Genomic DNA, 17,748 nt, shown 5'->3' with positions numbered 1-17,748 from the left:
GTCGGCCTTCGCCCGACTCAGCCTCTCCGGGCTCCTCAGCCACCCGCCTCCACCTCGGCGTTCGCTCGGGCCGGGCCTCTGCTGAGCAGGCGCAGGCGGGAAGGATGGGACTCTGTCGCTGGGGGTCGGGGCTGGTGGCGAGGGCTGTGGCTTTGTCCTGCCTTAGCGCTGGCACAGGCTGGACACAATGCCGGGGATGGGGGGGGGGGCGAGCTGAAGGACGGACACGGAAAAAGGGAGGGAGCGCCTGCAGGAGAGAATGGTGGGAGCGGGTGCCAGGCTGCACAGGGTGAGGGGGCAGCAGCGGCAGAGCTGGGCATGGGCTGAGCCCCCACCCTCCTGCCCTGCCAAGGAGGAGCCGCAGTCCAGTCCCAGAGCCAGTGTTTATTAACAAGATGGAACCCAAGGGCGCTGTGGCCGGGGCGGCGAGGGCCTCCGAGAGCCCCATCCGCCTGCCCGCCTGCCCCCCAGAGCTATGTACACTCCTCATCTGAAGCGGGGGCAGGAGGGAGCCCCGGGAGCCCCCTCTGCCCGCAGCCCCGCTGGTGCCCGGCCCCCCTGCAATTCGCCAGCCCCTGAGCCGCAGTGGCACCGAACAGCCAAGAGGAGGGAGAGTGGCCAGGCAGGGAGGGCTGCCCGGGCCGCCCCACCCCCAGCGTTCCTCTTCTCATCCCCAATAAATAGAGAATAAATACCCGGGCAGGGCTGGCCGTGACCGAGCGCCCCTCCCAGGCAGGGCCGTCCTGTGATGGCCCGCACACTCTCCCCCTCAGGGCAGCCGCCCCCTCCCACCCCATCTGCGAGCAGTCCTCTGTCCACGGCTGTGCGGCGGCTCGGGCACAGCACGCGCTGGCGAGGGCGTTCAGTCCGTGCCGGTCCGGTGGCGCGCGCTCCCTCCGTGTCCCGTGGATCCCAGCGGGGGCTGAGGAGCGGGTGGCCCAGCGGCGTGGGGGCCGTGCGGTCCGGGCCCGGCCCACCGGCTGCGGGGCCGGGCGGCCTGTTCTCTGCCGTCCGTCTCTGCCCAGCGCGGGGCTGGGTGCCGATGCTGCCGCCCAGGCAGGCTCTGTACAACCCACCAATAAATACTGTCTCTGAGGGGCAGGGTGTGTATAGAATATAGATGTTTTATATATATATATCTGTATATCTTTATATTAAAAGGGACGGGGCGAGGGCGGCCCGCCGCAGGGCTGGCAGCCGCCTCATGTGTCCGGGGGGTGGTGGCGGCGATTCCGGGGCTTTTTCTGGTCCTGGGGTTCGGGGGGCCTGGGGGCCCCTGGGGCCTCCCTGGGGCTGGGGGGCACGTGGCGCCAGTAGCCCTGGCAGTACTGGTGGATGAGCCCCACTTCCGGCTGGGCCAGCAGCTGGGCCAGCTCCTGGTACGCAGGCGTCGGGGGGCCGGCGCCCGGGGGCGGGGGGGCGCTCCCGGCCAGCGGCGGGAAGAGGGCAGCGTGGACGGCGTCCCGGCCCAGGACGTGCAGCTGCACCCGCGTGACGATGTGCTTGAAGTTGTTCTCGGTGGCCGTGCAGGAGTACAGGCCGCGGTCGCCCAGCTGCAGGGCGCGGAGCAGCAGGCCCTGGTCCGTGCGCAGGAGGCGCTCCTCGGCGCGGATCTGCGGGCAGGAGCGGGCTCAGGGCTGGGACCCCCGCCGCCCAGGGCCCAGGCAGGAGCGGGCTCAGGGCTGGAACCCCCGCCGCCCAGGGCCCAGGCAGGAGCGGGCTCAGGGCTGGGACCCCCGCCGCCCAGGGCCCAGGCAGGAGCGGGCTCAGGGCTGGGACCCCCGCCGCCCAGGGCCCAGGCGGGAGCGGGCTCGGGGCTGGGGCCCCCGCCACCCAGGGCCCAGGCAGGAGCGGGCTCAGGCTGGGACCCCCCTGCTACCCAGGCGGGAGCGGGCTCAGGCTGGGACCCCCGCCGCCCGGCGGTTCTGGGTCAGGCACCCGTGGCCATCCCATGCAGGGCCCGTGGGGAGTTCCCACACGCAGGTTCACACACAACATCTGAACGAGGCATCCACACCATTTCCACTTCCGGGCGTGGCCCCGGGATGCTGTGCGCTGAGTTTGGGGAGCACTCACAGAGGATGCCTCTGTCATGGGAACGCCCAGCTGGGGCTCCCTCAGAGAACGTCCACGTAAGAGGGTGCCCACGGAATTCCATCCACTGGAGCTCACCCGGTGACGGTCCCCGCCGCGGGTGCCCTCGGTGGAGCGCGTGCAGGGCTTGCAGGTAAAGAGGCGCCTGGGGCTGGTTCCCCTGTGGCACCCCGCGAGCCCATGTCACCGGTTCCCGGGGGGGTCCTCACAGGGAGGGAGCGGGGGGCTTTCTTAGACTCCGACCCACATTCACCCGCGGGGGATTGCCATGCACAAAGGGCTCCTGCCCTGCGGGGAGGGGGACGGGGGGCGGGGGGGCAGCAATCACCTCACGGCGCCGGTCGCTGGGGTCGCGCTGGAACAGCCACTTCACGGAGGCCTGGGGCGAGCGGGGCTGGCACTCGAGGAAGGCGGCGCTGCCCGCCACGCCGTACTGCACCGACTCCACCGCGTTCTTGTTGGCTGCGGACAGCGGAGGGCGCCGGTGAGGGGCGAGGCGCACGGACAGGGCCCCCACCCGTAAGGGGCGGGGCGCGCCACCCACCCACTCCTGAGGGGTGCTGGGGACGTGGCGTGCTGAAACCCCAAGCCCCTCACCCCTGCGGGCCGTGTGAGACCTTCCCCTGGGGCCGGGGAGCAGCTGGCTGGCTGGCAGGGATGGGGGTGGGGGTGGGGGTGGGGGTTTGTGGGCGCACTCACCGTTGGAGTTGAAGCCGCGGCACTGCCTGATGGGGTTCCCGTGCCGGACGTCCTGCCGGCGGCTCCGCCTGGTGAGGAGAGCCGCTGACGGGGCTGCCTAAGGAAGCTCGCCCCTCCCCCCGGGCCCCGCACCCTGAGACCAGGGTCAGACTCCCTCTGGGTGACAGCACCTCCCCCTCCAAACCCCCCGATGGGGCCTGGGCCTGTGGCTGGAACCCCCGGGTCTGGGGCGCACACCTCTTGGAGGACGCCGTGTAGCGGGAGCAGGCCTGGCCGTCCCAGGCGCAGTAGGGGTCCCGGGCGAGGCAGCAGTCGGCGCAGGCGGCCCCGTAGGCCTGGCAGCGGTGCAGGCTCAGGTGCGTGACGCCCACAGCGGAGGCCACGTACAGTTGTTGCTGGGGGAGGGGAGGGGGGGGCAGGTCAGTTCCCTCCCCCAGGCAGCCCCCGCCAGGAGCCAGCTGGGTGGGCCCCTTCCCTCCCTGTTCTGTGCCTCAGTTTCCCCACCCCGGTGCCCAGGGCACGACCCCAAAGGGGAGCGGGCTCCGTCCTACCCGCAGCCCGCCTCACGGACACTCACCCTCTTGGAAGAGATGGTCATGGTCTTGACGGGCGCTGGATCCTGGAAAGGAGAAGGGTGAGCGTGGGGCTCTGGGTCGTCCCGGCCCCGCCCCGCGGCTCTGAGTCGGCACCGAGGGCCTGGGCGGGGACGGGCCTGGGGTCACGCCCACCTTGAACACCTCCACCTCCTCCAGCATGATCTCCTCCACTTCCTGGCCGTCCTTGGGCAGCACGATGGCCTTCTGCACTGTCCCGCGGTCTGGAACGGGCCGGGCAGGGCCTCAGGGGGCTGAGGGCGCTGGGGGAGGGGCACCGGCCTCAGCCCCGTCCCCACCAGGGCCCGACCCCGAGGGCAGAGGTCAGCAGCTCCGTGCCAGGGCCGAAGCCTCCCCGGTGACGGGGAGAGGCCTGGGAGGACTGGCCGGGGGTCAGGGGCGCCCCCCACCAGACCCTTGCTGGGCACCGCTCAGAGCAGGCGCCGGCGGCCCGCGCAGAGCTGCCTAAGGAAGCTTCACGCCGGTGTGTCAGTGCTGGGACCCACCTATCCTGGAGGTGTCTGCCAGGCCCCCCCTTTCCTGCTCATCCATGGTCTCCATCCCCCAGGGGTGAGAATGGGGTCTGCCCACCCCTCGTCTGTCATCCTGGCAACAGGGAGACGGCTCCAAAGGATGAAGGTGACCAGCCTGTAGCAACCCCACCGGCATAGGTCCCAGCCCCTCGGAGAAGCACCCTCCACCCAGCGGGCCCAGGCAGGAGGGGCAGGGAGCAGCAGTGGGTACCTGTGCCCAGGAAAAGCACCTCATAGCGCCCGTCGGCTGCATCCACCTGGTCCACGGCGACGGTGGTGAGCCGGTAGGGGGTGCCCGTGCGGACCACCAGGGGCCGCCGCTGCAGCGGGTACACGGGCTGGTACATGAGCGGGTGGCTGCGCATGAAGTTGATCACCTCGTCGGGATAGTCCTTGGTGGACTTCATGGACGGCGTGAAGGTCCCGCCCGGGCACTGCAGGCGGGCGAGTGCGTCAGGCCCCGGCCGCCGGGGGGCTCCCCAGGCCCACGGCCACCCGGACCCACGGCCGCAGGGGAGGCCTCTGTCTGTCTGTCTGTCTGCCCACCTGGACCCACGGCCGCAGGGGAGGCCTCTGTCTGTCTGTCTGTCTGCCCACCCGGACCCACGGCCGCAGGGGAGGCCTCTGTCTGTCTGCCCACCACTCGCCTGCTCGCTCCTCAGTCAGCCAGGCGTCTGCCCTGCGCCCCGCCTCTCTGCAGGGCCCGCTCCAGTGGAGGCGCAGGTCCCACAGTGCCGACCCCACGCCACCTCCCTGCCCCATGTGCCAGGCCTGTGCCACCTTCTGCAGAGCCGACCACTCCTTTCCACGTCCCCGCCTGTGGTCTCTCCTCTGGATGCTCCTCACGCTGCCCCACCCGCCCTCCCGCCCCGCTCAGCAGCCCTGCAGGCCCTGAACTCCCTTAACGCCGGCTATGCCCTCCCCTCCCGACCCCTGCCCAGCCTCCCAGGTCACCTCCCTGCCCTCAGCTGTCTGCATGGAGGGTACTGCCCGCTGCATTTAATCAGAGCTTTGCCTCCTGCTGAGACGCCTGCTGTGGCCTTGAACCCCCAAGATCAGGCGAATCACCCCCACCAGCCGCCCCTCACCTCCTGTCACCCCCACCGCCCGCCCCTCACCTCCTGTCACCCCCACCAGCCCGCCCCTCACCTCCTGTCACCCCCACCGCCCGCCCCTCACCTCCTGTCACCCCCACCGCCCGCCCCTCACCTCCTGTCAGCCACACTGACCGGCCCGCCTCCCGCTTCTGCCCTGAACTCTTCCCTCCAACTCCCAGCTCCCAAGCAGCCCCCAGGAGCAGCCCCCCCAGGAGCAGCCCCCGCCCCCAGGAGCAGCCCCCCCAGGAGCAGCCCCCGCCCCCAGGAGCAGCCCCCCCCAGGAGCAGCCCCCGCCCCCAGGAGCAGCCCCCCCAGGAGCAGCCCCCGCCCCCAGGAGCAGCCGCCGCACCGCCCCCCAGCTTTGTTCCCGGACCCTGGCTGAGCTGGTCACAGCCTGCGCAGCACATTTCAGCTTCAGGGTGTGGCTCAGTGGATACAGCGTCGGCCCATGGACTGAAGGGTCCCGGGTTCGATTCTGGCCAAGGGCACGTACCTCATACCTCCGTTGCAGGTTCCATCCCCGGCCTTGATTGGGCCTTGTGTGGGAGGCAACACCAATGTGTCCCTCCCATCGCTGTCTCTGCCTCTCCTGCTCCCTCCCACCCTCTAAAAACCAATGGGAAATGCCCTCAGGTGAGGACCAGAAGGTAACAGAGGAGCTTCGGCTTCGGGAGGGTGAAGGCGGCTGACCTGTGTGTGTGCTCCCCCTCCCCCGCCCGCCTGAGCGCCTCACAGAGGAGAGGGAGGGAGAGGCGGGTGCTCACCGTGCCGGGCCGCGGGTAGGGCATCTTCCCCGAGAAGGGCATCCACTGGTAGTTGGGGCCCTCCTTGTGCGCAAAGGGCCCGTTGAAGACCATGCGGATGTCGGCCATGGAGTAGACGCACACGGCGGAGCCTCGGAACACGGAGCTGCGGCAGGGCGGGCGCTGCTGGTACCGGGCGGACCCTGGGCCCGGGCCCTCCCCGTCCACCCCACCTCACAGCTCCCCGGGCTGGGCCCTCCACGACCCATGGCCCCCGACCCCGCCACACCCGCCCCTGCGGCGCCCCGCCTCACCCCGAGGAGGTGAAGACGGCGTAGATGACCGGGTTCCTCACGTCCTGGGTCTGCTGGACAAACACGTCCTCTGGGGACAGAGGGAGCAGCCGCTGGAGGGCACGTGGCCAGGGGCCCAGGGCCCGCCCACCTCCGCCCAGGGAGACCCCCGCGGGGCTCTGACCAGCCTCGCCCGCCCCCCGCCCCCCAGGCCCGGCCGGGACTCACGGAGCTCGTCGAAGTGCGTCTCGATGCCGTCGTGGCCCGGCACGGAGCACACCAGCCGCGCCTTCAGGAACGTGCTCCACTTGTTGACCAGGCAGCAGTGGCCGCCGTCGTCATTCTGGGGGCGGGGGGCAGGGCAGGGCTGGGTCGGACCCGCGCACCCGTCCCCTCCCCTCGCCCCTGCCCTGCCCGAGGAGGAGGGCTGCCAGAACCGGCCGGCGGGAGGGGCCGCCTACCAGGCAGATGCGCCCGATGCGGGCGTACACGGCGGGGCTCTGCGGCGCCTCGGCCGAGCGCTCGCGGAAGAAGAAGTACAGCTTGTCGTCGTTGCGCTCCGCGCTGTCGGGGATGAGCTCGGCGTGGATGAACGAGGGGTCTGCGGGGCGCGGGGGTCAGCGGGCAGCCCTCCCCCCGCCAGATCCAGGAGCACCCCGACTCCTCCCCAACCGCACCCCCTACACCGCGCCCTCCCCCCCAGATCCAGGAGCACCCTGACTCCTCCCCAACCGCACCCCCTCCACCGCGCCCTCCCCCCCGGATCCAGGAGCACCCCGACCCCTCCCCAGCACAGGGCTGGGAATCCCCGCGACATCCCAGACCTGCCCGCCCGGGGCCGGGGCCTCACCGTTGAGCCAGCGGGAGTTGTGCTGGTCGGTGCGCATGGCCGTCTGCTTGCCCAGCGTGCGGAAGATGGCCGCGTCCGTGCCCATGAAGTCGATGTACACGCCCGCATAGAGCTCCTCGTCTGTGGGCGGAGGGGGCAGTCAGGGGCCGCCCTTTGCCGGGACCAGAGCCGACGTCAGGAGCCCACGGGACCTGCGGGGGGGCAGGGCCTGTCTCCCCCGGGCTGCCCAGGGCACTGGTGAGTGGGTGCTGGGCAATGCGGACGGGGTTCGGCAGCCAGAGCCCATTTCTGGGGGAGACCTCCCTCCGTGGCTGCTGCAGGCTGCCAGCCGAGGGCGGGCCCACCAGCCACCACCACTCACACGGCATTTCCACCCTCAGGAGCGGCGTGAGCGCCCCCAGGAGCGGTAACAGTAAAGTGCTCACCGGGAAGCAGTGAGTTGAGTGCATGTCTCTTTTTAAAGGAACCGATTTAAGTGTAACTTCATACACTTTAGTTTTTACTGACAGCCCCGCCCCGAAGGTGCTGACACCTGGCCCGCCGGCCCCTCGTCTCGCTCCCAGCCTCCCCGGCGGGCCCTGTCCCCAGCAGCCTCCAGGATGGGAGGGAAATGCCCACCCCCTGCCCCAGGGGCCTGGCGCCGCGGAGGCGGCCCCGTGCCCAGCAGGTGCTCCGAGAGGCAGGCTGGGCTGGGCAGCCAGAGGCAGGCACAGGGTCAGGGGGGGCTCGCCCCTGTGGGCAGGGGCAGCAGCTGCTCCTGAGGCCCAGACAGGACCCCTCCTCAGAGAACATTCTCCCCACCTCCCCAGACACCTGGCCAGACCAAAACACTCCCCACCCGGTCACGGGGCCGGGACTCCCCAGGGGTGCCTCCTGACGGCCTCTCCCAGCCTCCCAGGCAAACCGAGGACATGCGATGGGATTATCGCCCTCCCCTACCCCCCTTACACCCCCCCCCGCACAGACTCAGCCTGTCCTGTCCCCGCCTCCAGGCAGCCCGCGGCCACACTGGATTGCAGGGGGGATCTGGCCCCTCCACACCACCATCTGCCCAGTCTCTGCCCCTCAGCTCACTCACACTGGGGTCTGTCTGTAGCCCTCTCCCCACCAGGCGGGGCCCACTGGGGGGTTCAGGGCCAGCACGTCCCCTGAGGTAAGTGTTGGCACCACACGCCCAGCTGGGAAGCAGAGGCCACACTGGGGCCGTGGAACAGGGTGGGGGCACTCACTGATGAGGGCTGAGGCCGTGTCCAGCTTGGGGTCGTATGGACACTTGCCCTTCCCTGACTCGAGTCTCTCGGGCTCCAGGTAGAAGATGTAGTCCTGCAGGGCAGAGGGCGGCTCAGCATCCCAGGCCGGGCCCACGGCCGGAAGGAAGGGCAAGGTTAACCGCGCAGGGGTACCCTGGAGCCTCCGCCCTTCACTCCCCAGATCTCTGGGTTTGAACTCGGTCCAGCCAGGCGGCCAGGGCAGGGCCACACCGCAGGTTCCCAGGGGGCGCTGCCTGGTCCCAGGTCTGAGCGTGCTGCTCGGGGCCCTGAGGAGGGCCGGGGGCGGGCTCACAGGCCTGCAGCCCCCACGCCCGCTGGGTCGGGAAGGTTGGCGAGGCCTCCTTGGGCCCAGAGGCGCAGCTCTGAGCTATGGCGGTCTGCGCTGGGCCCAGGAGGACAGCCGCCTGGTCAGGGCGGGGGCACTGGCCAAGGGCCTGGGTCCTGTCCTTTGCCATCAGGTCCCACCAGGTCAGAGGGCTCTGAGGTCACCGTGCTCCAGGCTCGGTGCCGCACCCATGTCCTCGGGACTAATAGGCCATGGCCTTCTGCCTGCCCCCCGAAGGGCCTCCAGGTCGGGAGCCAGGCATGGAAGGGTCCCGCCCAAACCACACGGAATTCACAAAGCCTCCTGCACCTCCCCGCCCCGCCCCGGCCCGCCCCGAGGATGCCAGGAGGGAGGCTGGGGAAGGCACGGGACACGGGACAGGAGGAGCTCCTGGGAGAAGGCGAGAGGAGAGGCGCAGAGGCAGGGGGTGCAGCGGGTGGCGGGGGAGGAGATGGGAGGTGTGCACAGGCCCGTCTCGTTTCACGCTGCACACGCGACTTCCAGCACACATGGGGCTGCGCACACAGCTGGGCACGCTCACTGCAGCTGCACACACGGCTGGGCACGCTCACTGCAGCTGCACACACAGCTGGGCACGCTCACTGCAGCTGCACACACGGCTGGGCACGCTCACTGCAGCTGCACACACAGCTGGGCACGCTCACTGCAGCTGCACACACGGCTGGGCACGCTCACTGCAGCACACGGCGCCCACTGTTCACACGCTGGCGCACACGCAGTCTGATGGTCCCCATTCTCAGTACTGCCCGCCACAGACACACATGTTCACAACCATCTGCTCTCATTCACCGGCAGCCCCTGGCCCCCTGCCCGCCCCTGCCCAGCCCCAGCCCCAGCCCAGTCCCAGGTCAGGACCAGTGACAGACAGCTCTGCCCCTCCCGCCCCTGCACCGACCGGGGACCCACGGAGGCCCGGGGCATGGACCCGAGAGAGATGCCGGACTGCACGCACGTGCCATGTTCCCACTCGGGGTGCTGAGCAAAGTGTGGGCTTGAGAGCAAATGTGTGCCCACATGTATGCTGGCGTGTGTTCATGTATGTCTACACACATGTGTTCTGAGGGCTCAGGCATGGCTGTCCCCAGGCTCCCGTCTTCCCCACCTGGTGGCTTCATGATTTCTCGCCTGCGGGGTGCACACAAGCGGACGTGAATCCCGGGGGGCCTTCAGTCACTGCAGGGGAGGGACTGGGAGGGGCACGAGATGGGGGGCCCTGGGGAGGCCGCCTGGGTACAGGTCCTGGCAGGAGGGCCAGGCCCCGAGGAGCTCAGCTCAGAGGCAGGGCTGCCTGGCGTGGGGCCTGGAGGGAGGAGCCCACCTGGCGTGGGGCCGTGGGCGTCGGGCGGAGGGCACCGTCCGTGGCTCTGCTGCCTCGGCCTCTGACCACCTGCGTCTGGGTCCAGGGCGTGGCCTGAGGAGACGAGGAAGGGGGGTTAGAGCCGGGGGGGTGCGGGGGGGCAGGGGCTGGGGGAGCGGGCTCGGGCTGCCGCCTCTCACACCACACACGCCAGGAACACACGTGAGCACCTGGGCCCCCAGAGTACACAGATGCGCCTGTGCGTGCACACATACACAGCTTGGCGCACACCTGCACACACGTGCCCCTAGGTCCAGTCACTCTTCCATACGCTCCACGAGGTCACGCCAGCCGCACACGTGCCCACGTGGGAATGGAAAAGGGCAGAAGCGGGCAGGGCGGGCAGAGCTGGGGAAGGAGCAGGCCCCCCCCCCCCCCGGCTGAGTGGCAGGAGCCGGCCCAGGCGTCCGGCCTCCTGATGCCGAGGCCCCCCAGGCCGCTGGCCGGGCTGCGGGCACCGTCCACAGGCACAGCCCAGGGAACCACCGCCACGTGTGGAGCGGGCGCCCGCTAGGTGCCGGGCACAGGGCTAAGAGCTCTGCGAGTGAGCTCACTGCCTCCTCCTCACACCGACCTATGAGAGAGGCAACTATCAGCCCGTGTCCAGGCGCGGAAACGGGGTCTGGAGGTGAAGGCGGCCACTCACCCAGCGTCACAGGGCTGGGAGGTGCAGGGCTGGGTCACGCCCCTCCTCCCATCAGAACCCGGGTGGAGCCTCCGAGGGGGGCAGCGGGGGGGGGGCAGGCTCACCTGGGCCCGGCGGCCACGGTTTACATAGGTGCACATGGGGTTGTAGGCGCCAGTCCCGCACACGTACAGGTGTGTTCGGTTCCAGGGCTGGATGAGCCTGACGAAGTTCCCGCACTCACCCTGGGGCCAGAGGGAAAGCGGGAGGTACCCACGTGCCTGCCTGGCCCCCCCCCCGCCTCCCGGGAACCACCTGCCGCCACCCCCCTCCCACTGCAGGTCCCCCCCTCCCCCCGCACTCACGTTGCCATCCTTGCCAGAGAGCACGCACTCCTCGATGCGCTGCGGGGAGGCCGCCCAGTGGATCTGCGGACACGGGGGTCAGCGTGCGGCCTGCAGGCCGGGCCCCGCCCCGCGCCCACGCCCCCTCCCGCCGGGCCGGCCCTTACGATGAGGGGCTCGCGGTTGATGTCGTGCAGGTCCAGGGACAGCACGTAGTCCTTGCTGCCCACGTACATGCGGTCGTGGTCCTCGTCCTTGAGCAGGATGCGGTAGTCCGTGGTGTTGAGCAGGAAGTTGAAGAAGTGGGCAGTGCCCGTGGCCTTCAGCTCTGTGGGCGGGGGGCAGGCAGCCGTCAGGACCCTCGGAGACCATCCAGCCACACCCCCTGGGCAGAGGGGGTCCCCCACCATGGGTCATCTTCATCCCCGGTCTCGCCTCCGGGGGGCACTTAGCTTCCTCTCTAGTCCCTGACTTTTAAAAATATATATTTTTTATTGATTTCAGAGAGGAAGGGAGAGGAAGGGAGAGGAAGGGAGAGGGAGAAACATCAATGATGAGAGAGAAGCACTGATGGGCTGCCTCCTGCACGCCCCACACTGGGGATTGAGCCCGAAACCCGGGCCTGTGCTCGGACCGTGACCTCCTGGTTCACAGGTCGACCCTCAACCACTGAGCCACGCCAGCCGGGCTCTAGTTGCTGACTTGCTGGGAGGAGAAAGGGACAGCTGGGTCAGCCAGAAAGGGGCCACACCAAAGCTGAACCCTGATTCCTCGGCGATCCCGCCAGCCCCGGGGCCCCAGTGCAAGGACACGGGCAGGAGCCAGCGAGTGGCGGCATCAAAGAGTCTGCCCTGGGCGGGGCCGCGCCCACAGGACCAAAAAGGGTTCAGGAGCCGGCGGTGGGGCCGGTGAGCTCAGGACAGCCCGCAGACGAAGGCACAGAGCCGGGCGCCCTGTCCTCACCACCAGACAGAGGGCAAGGCTAGCAGTGGCCAGGTCCCCGTGTCTGAGCGCGTTAGCCAGGCCACAGGCACGCCCACTGCGGCCACACTGCCGGCGACTGGGCTTCCCCAGGCCACTGCTGACGGTGGGCTCCCGCTCTGAGCAGCAGGAGCGCTTCCTGGGGACGGCGGCCCCGGTGGGGGCGGGGACAGGGCCGGCTGAGTCCTGGGTTTCTCTCCTGCACGAGGCCCTCCCGGGGGAAGGACAGGAGGGAACTGGCCAGTGGCTCACACAGGACCCAGGAAACTTGGGAGCCTTCCTCTGGGAGGGAGAGCGCCAGGGGTCCCCTGGTAAGCGCCCCCCCAAAAGTGCCCCTCCCCCCAGCTATTCTCAGCTCAGCAGGAGGGGAGACAATGAGGGTGATGGATATCCCCAGCACGGAGGCCTGAGGTGGCAGCACACAGAGCACACGCGTGTCCGCACGGGGCCCAGGTGTGACAGTGCACACACGTCCTGAATCGGACGAGGGAGTCACCCAGGGGGCCATGCCCGACCCGTCCCCCAGCCACAGCTGCTAACCCAGCTCACCTGTTACCTGTCTCACAGCTGCTAACCCAGCTCACCTGTTACCTGTCTCACAGCTGCTAACCCAGCTCACAGGTGGTTACCTGTCTCACAGCTGCTAACCCAGCTCACCTGTTACCTGTCTCACAGCTGCTAACCCAGCTCACAGGTGGTCACCTGTCTCACAGCTGCTAACCCAGCTCACCTGTTACCTGTCTCACAGCTGCTAACCCAGCTCACAGGTGGTCACCTGTCTCACAGCTGCTAACCCAGCTCACCTGTTACCTGTCTCACAGCTGCTAACCCAGCTCACAGCTGGTTACCTGTCTCACAGCTGCTAACCCAGCTCACCTGTTACCTGTCTCACAGCTGCTAACCCAGCTCACAGGTGGTCACCTGTCTCACAGCTGCTAACCCAGCTCACCTGTTACCTGTCTCACAGCTGCTAACCCAGCTCACAGGTGGTCACCTGTCTCACAGCTGCTAACCCAGCTCACCTGTTACCTGTCTCACAGCTGCTAACCCAGCTCACAGCTGGTTACCTGTCTCACAGCTGGTTACCTGTCTCACAGCTGCTAACCCAGCTCACAGGTGGTCACCTGTCTCACAGCTGCTAACCCAGCTCACAGCTGGTTACCTGTCTCACAGCTGCTAACCCAGCTCACAGCTGCTAACCCAGCTCACAGCTGGTTACCTGTCTCACAGCTGCTAACCCAGCTCACAGCTGGTTACCTGTCTCACAGCTGCTAACCCAGCTCACAGCTGGTTACCTGTCTCACAGCTGCTAACCCAGCTCACCTGTTACCCGTCTCACAGCTGCTAACCCAGCTCACAGGTGGTGACCTGTCTCACAGCTGGTTACCCATCCCACAGCTGCTAACCCAGCTCACAGGTGGTCACCTGTCTCACAGCTGCTAACCCAGCTCACCTGTTACCTGTCTCACAGCTGCTAACCCAGCTCACCTGTTACCTGTCTCACAGCTGCTAACCCAGCTCACAGGTGGTTACCTGTCTCACAGCTGCTAACCCAGCTCACCTGTTACCTGTCTCACAGCTGCTAACCCAGCTCACAGGTGGTCACCTGTCTCACAGCTGCTAACCCAGCTCACCTGTTACCTGTCTCACAGCTGCTAACCCAGCTCACAGGTGGTCACCTGTCTCACAGCTGCTAACCCAGCTCACCTGTTACCTGTCTCACAGCTGCTAACCCAGCTCACAGCTGGTTACCTGTCTCACAGCTGCTAACCCAGCTCACCTGTTACCTGTCTCACAGCTGCTAACCCAGCTCACAGGTGGTCACCTGTCTCACAGCTGCTAACCCAGCTCACCTGTTACCTGTCTCACAGCTGCTAACCCAGCTCACAGGTGGTCACCTGTCTCACAGCTGCTAACCCAGCTCACCTGTTACCTGTCTCACAGCTGCTAACCCAGCTCACAGCTGGTTACCTGTCTCACAGCTGGTTACCTGTCTCACAGCTGCTAACCCAGCTCACAGGTGGTCACCTGTCTCACAGCTGCTAACCCAGCTCACAGCTGGTTACCTGTCTCACAGCTGCTAACCCAGCTCACAGCTGCTAACCCAGCTCACAGCTGGTTACCTGTCTCACAGCTGCTAACCCAGCTCACAGCTGGTTACCTGTCTCACAGCTGCTAACCCAGCTCACAGCTGGTTACCTGTCTCACAGCTGCTAACCCAGCTCACCTGTTACCCGTCTCACAGCTGCTAACCCAGCTCACAGGTGGTGACCTGTCTCACAGCTGGTTACCCATCCCACAGCTGCTAACCCAGCTCACAGGTGGTCACCTGTCTCACAGCTGCTAACCCAGCTCACCTGTTACCTGTCTCACAGCTGCTAACCCAGCTCACCTGTTACCTGTCTCACAGCTGCTAACCCAGCTCACAGGTGGTTACCTGTCTCACAGCTGCTAACCCAGCTCACCTGTTACCTGTCTCACAGCTGCTAACCCAGCTCACAGGTGGTCACCTGTCTCACAGCTGCTAACCCAGCTCACCTGTTACCTGTCTCACAGCTGCTAACCCAGCTCACAGGTGGTCACCTGTCTCACAGCTGCTAACCCAGCTCACCTGTTACCTGTCTCACAGCTGCTAACCCAGCTCACAGCTGGTTACCTGTCTCACAGCTGCTAACCCAGCTCACCTGTTACCTGTCTCACAGCTGCTAACCCAGCTCACAGGTGGTCACCTGTCTCACAGCTGCTAACCCAGCTCACCTGTTACCTGTCTCACAGCTGCTAACCCAGCTCACAGGTGGTCACCTGTCTCACAGCTGCTAACCCAGCTCACCTGTTACCTGTCTCACAGCTGCTAACCCAGCTCACAGCTGGTTACCTGTCTCACAGCTGGTTACCTGTCTCACAGCTGCTAACCCAGCTCACAGGTGGTCACCTGTCTCACAGCTGCTAACCCAGCTCACAGCTGGTTACCTGTCTCACAGCTGCTAACCCAGCTCACAGCTGCTAACCCAGCTCACAGCTGGTTACCTGTCTCACAGCTGCTAACCCAGCTCACAGCTGGTTACCTGTCTCACAGCTGCTAACCCAGCTCACAGCTGGTTACCTGTCTCACAGCTGCTAACCCAGCTCACCTGTTACCCGTCTCACAGCTGCTAACCCAGCTCACAGGTGGTGACCTGTCTCACAGCTGGTTACCCATCCCACAGCTGCTAACCCAGCTCACAGGTGGTCACCTGTCTCACAGCTGCTAACCCAGCTCACCTGTTACCTGTCTCACAGCTGCTAACCCAGCTCACAGCTGGTTACCTGTCTCACAGCTGCTAACCCAGCTCACAGCTGGTTACCTGTCTCACAGCTGGTTCCCCATCTGACAGGTGGTGACCCATCTCACAGCTGGTGACCCATCTCACAGCTGGTCAGTCATCTCACAGCTAGTTACCCATCTCACAGCTGCTAGCCCATCCCACAGCTGGTTACCCGTCTCACAGCTGGTGACCCGTCTCACAGGTGGTGACCCATCTCACAGCTGGTGACCCATCTCACAGGTGGTGACCCAAATCACAGCTAGTTAGTCATCTCACAGCTGGTTACCCATCTCACAGCTGGTGACCCAAATCACAGCTAGTTAGTCATCTCACAGCTAGTTAGTCATCTCGCAGCTGGTTACCCATCTCACAGCTGGTCAGTCATCTCACAGGTGGTTACCCATCTCACAGCTAATCATCTCACAGCTGGTTACCCGTCTCACAGGTGGTGACCCATCTCACAGCTAGTTAGTCATCTTGCAGCTGGTTACCCATCTCACAGCTGGTCAGTCATCTCACAGCTGGTGACCCATCTCACAGCTAGTTAGTCATCTCACAGCTGGTGACCCATCTCACAGCTAGTTAGTCATCTCACAGCTGGTGACCCATCTCACAGCTGGTCAGTCATCTCACAGGTGGTTACCCATCTCACAGCTAGTCATCTCACAGCTGGTTACCCGTCTCACAGGTGGTGACCCATCTCACAGCTAGTTAGTCATCTTGCAGCTGGTTACCTATCTCACAGCTGGTCAGTCATCTCACAGCTGGTGACCCATCTCACAGCTAGTTAGTCATCTTGCATACTGGTGACCCATCTCACAGCTAGTTAGTCATCTTGCAGCTGGTTACCCATCTCACAGCTAGTTAGTCATCTCACAGCTGGTGACCCATCTCACAGCTAGTTAGTCATCTCACAGCTGGTGACCCATCTCACAGCTGGTCAGTCATCTCACAGGTGGTTACCCATCTCACAGCTAGTCATCTCACAGCTGGTTACCCGTCTCACAGGTGGTTACCCGTCTCACAGGTGGTGACCCATCTCACAGCTGGTTACCCATCTCACAGGTGGTTACCACCTCACAGCTAGTTAGTCATCTCACAGGTGGGGCAATCCAGTGGGAGGCCTGGAGAGGGAGAACAGCTGGGACCCAAGGCCCTAAAGGGCCGCCTGAGGGGGGACCAGCAGGTGGCCCCATCCCAGCAGTCAAGGGGGCCCTCAGGCAGCTGCCCGGACGGCCTGGCTGCCCTGGCCCTGCTGCCGCCGGGAGCCTGGCCGGAGGGGCCGCGCTGAGGGCAGCCGTGGACAGAGCTCCCGGGTGTGCTGGGATGGGCTTGAGGAGGGCCGGCGGCCAGGGGACTCCCTCAGCCGACCCAGAGCCACGTCTGCGGGCTGAGGGCCTTGCTGTCCTCCCCGACTGTGGGCGACAGGGAACACAGGTGATGACCTTGGCCGACCTCTGGGACGCAGGGACGCCGGGGGATCAAAGGCGTCGCCCGCCGGTCCGGCGGCGCCTCTGAAGTCCTGGGCAGGGCGGCCTGGGCACCTGCCCTGCACCTGTTGTCGGGCCACTTGGAATCCCCCGCCTGGCCACCCAGCCATAGTGACAACAGGAAAGTAAACACTGCCCCCCCCAGCCAGGAAGTGGCCGCCAGGAAGCGGGCCGCCAGCAGAGCCCCCAGGCTGGGACGGCCCGCCAGGGCTATTTATACCCCGGCTGGGGGCACGGCGTGGCTGGGACAGGGGGTGTTTGGGGGACAATGGAGGGGAGGGACGCACAGGCTCAAGCTGGCTCCTTCAGACACACACGCTGGGCGTGGGGGGAGCTCCAAACATTTAGACCCAGGACGCAACCAGCCACAGTCCGCCCCCCGCTGCCCCGCCCTGGGCCTCTAGAATCCAGCCCCCACCCCCCTCGGCCCCTTGGCCATGCTGTGGTTCCCCATGCCCGAGCCCCAAGTCCAAGGCCCCCCCTGGGCTCAAAGCCCCAGCACTCCGGGCCCCACCCCTGCCTGAGAGGGAAGGGCAGACCCCTCCCCCAGCGATGAGGAAACTGAAATGGGGGTGGGGGGGTGGGAGACTAGTCTTGATCTGACATCTGCCTCTCAACTCCAATTCAGGGACAAGGACCAAGGACGGACACGGAGGCAGAGAAGGAAGGTGACAGCCAGAGGGCATGGAAGGTGGGAGTCCCATCGAGGCCGTGGCCGGTGGACTGGGGGAGGGGTGGCCCAGGCCAAGCCGGGCCTGGGGGTGGGGACTGCCCACGGGGACAGCCAGGCCGGAAGGTGACTTGTGCTCCATCACAGGGCACATGACTCAGGACCCTTGGGACGGCTCCCAGCGGCCACGGGATATGGCGTCAATGGCTCTGCGGTCACAGGACACGGTGTGTTGGTGGCTGTGGAAACTGGGGAGCCCGGTGGGTGGGGAAGGGGCGGGCACAGGGCCAGGAACCTGGTCTGATGTGGGCTTCGCGGCCGCGGCCAGGCTCTGCCTGAGCCTCAGGTCCCCCCAGACCGTCATTCGAGGGGCCCTGGGGGACAGGACATGCGAACGCTGAGCATCTCTGCCCCACCCCCATCCTTTCTGGACCATCTCTGCCGCGGAGGGGAGAGG

The 17,748-nt window shown here is 66.5% G+C and overlaps 1 protein-coding gene across 2 annotated transcripts in view; it reads right to left on the bottom strand.

Moving 5' to 3' along the window:
- Positions 1 to 364: 364 nt before the first annotated feature.
- Positions 365 to 17,748, bottom strand: part of SEMA3F (semaphorin 3F) — a 31,332-nt gene continuing 13,948 nt past the window's right edge. Inside the window, exons 3-19 of one of the 2 annotated variants that reach the window (XM_079794865.1) lie at positions 11,013 to 11,173; positions 10,867 to 10,929; positions 10,627 to 10,746; positions 9,838 to 9,930; positions 8,132 to 8,225; positions 6,903 to 7,022; positions 6,514 to 6,653; positions 6,281 to 6,395; positions 6,074 to 6,143; positions 5,781 to 5,925; positions 4,131 to 4,353; positions 3,522 to 3,610; positions 3,371 to 3,412; positions 3,031 to 3,188; positions 2,794 to 2,861; positions 2,423 to 2,556; positions 365 to 1,613 (exon numbers count right to left, since the gene is read on the bottom strand). In XM_079794865.1, coding sequence (XP_079650991.1) covers positions 1,203 to 1,613; positions 2,423 to 2,556; positions 2,794 to 2,861; positions 3,031 to 3,188; positions 3,371 to 3,412; positions 3,522 to 3,610; positions 4,131 to 4,353; positions 5,781 to 5,925; positions 6,074 to 6,143; positions 6,281 to 6,395; positions 6,514 to 6,653; positions 6,903 to 7,022; positions 8,132 to 8,225; positions 9,838 to 9,930; positions 10,627 to 10,746; positions 10,867 to 10,929; positions 11,013 to 11,173 — 2,246 coding nt within the window. In that variant the 3' untranslated portion in view covers positions 365 to 1,202. The remainder of the gene's footprint in view (positions 1,614 to 2,422; positions 2,557 to 2,793; positions 2,862 to 3,030; positions 3,189 to 3,370; positions 3,413 to 3,521; positions 3,611 to 4,130; positions 4,354 to 5,780; positions 5,926 to 6,073; positions 6,144 to 6,280; positions 6,396 to 6,513; positions 6,654 to 6,902; positions 7,023 to 8,131; positions 8,226 to 9,837; positions 9,931 to 10,626; positions 10,747 to 10,866; positions 10,930 to 11,012; positions 11,174 to 17,748) is intronic. The other variant, XM_079794866.1, reaches the window with a different exon arrangement.

The sequence above is a fragment of the Cnephaeus nilssonii genome (genome assembly GCF_951640355.1).
Source record: "Cnephaeus nilssonii genome assembly, chromosome: 17".
Classification (NCBI taxonomy): domain Eukaryota; kingdom Metazoa; phylum Chordata; class Mammalia; order Chiroptera; family Vespertilionidae; genus Cnephaeus; species Cnephaeus nilssonii.
This window is presented reverse-complemented; position numbering and strand designations above follow the sequence as displayed.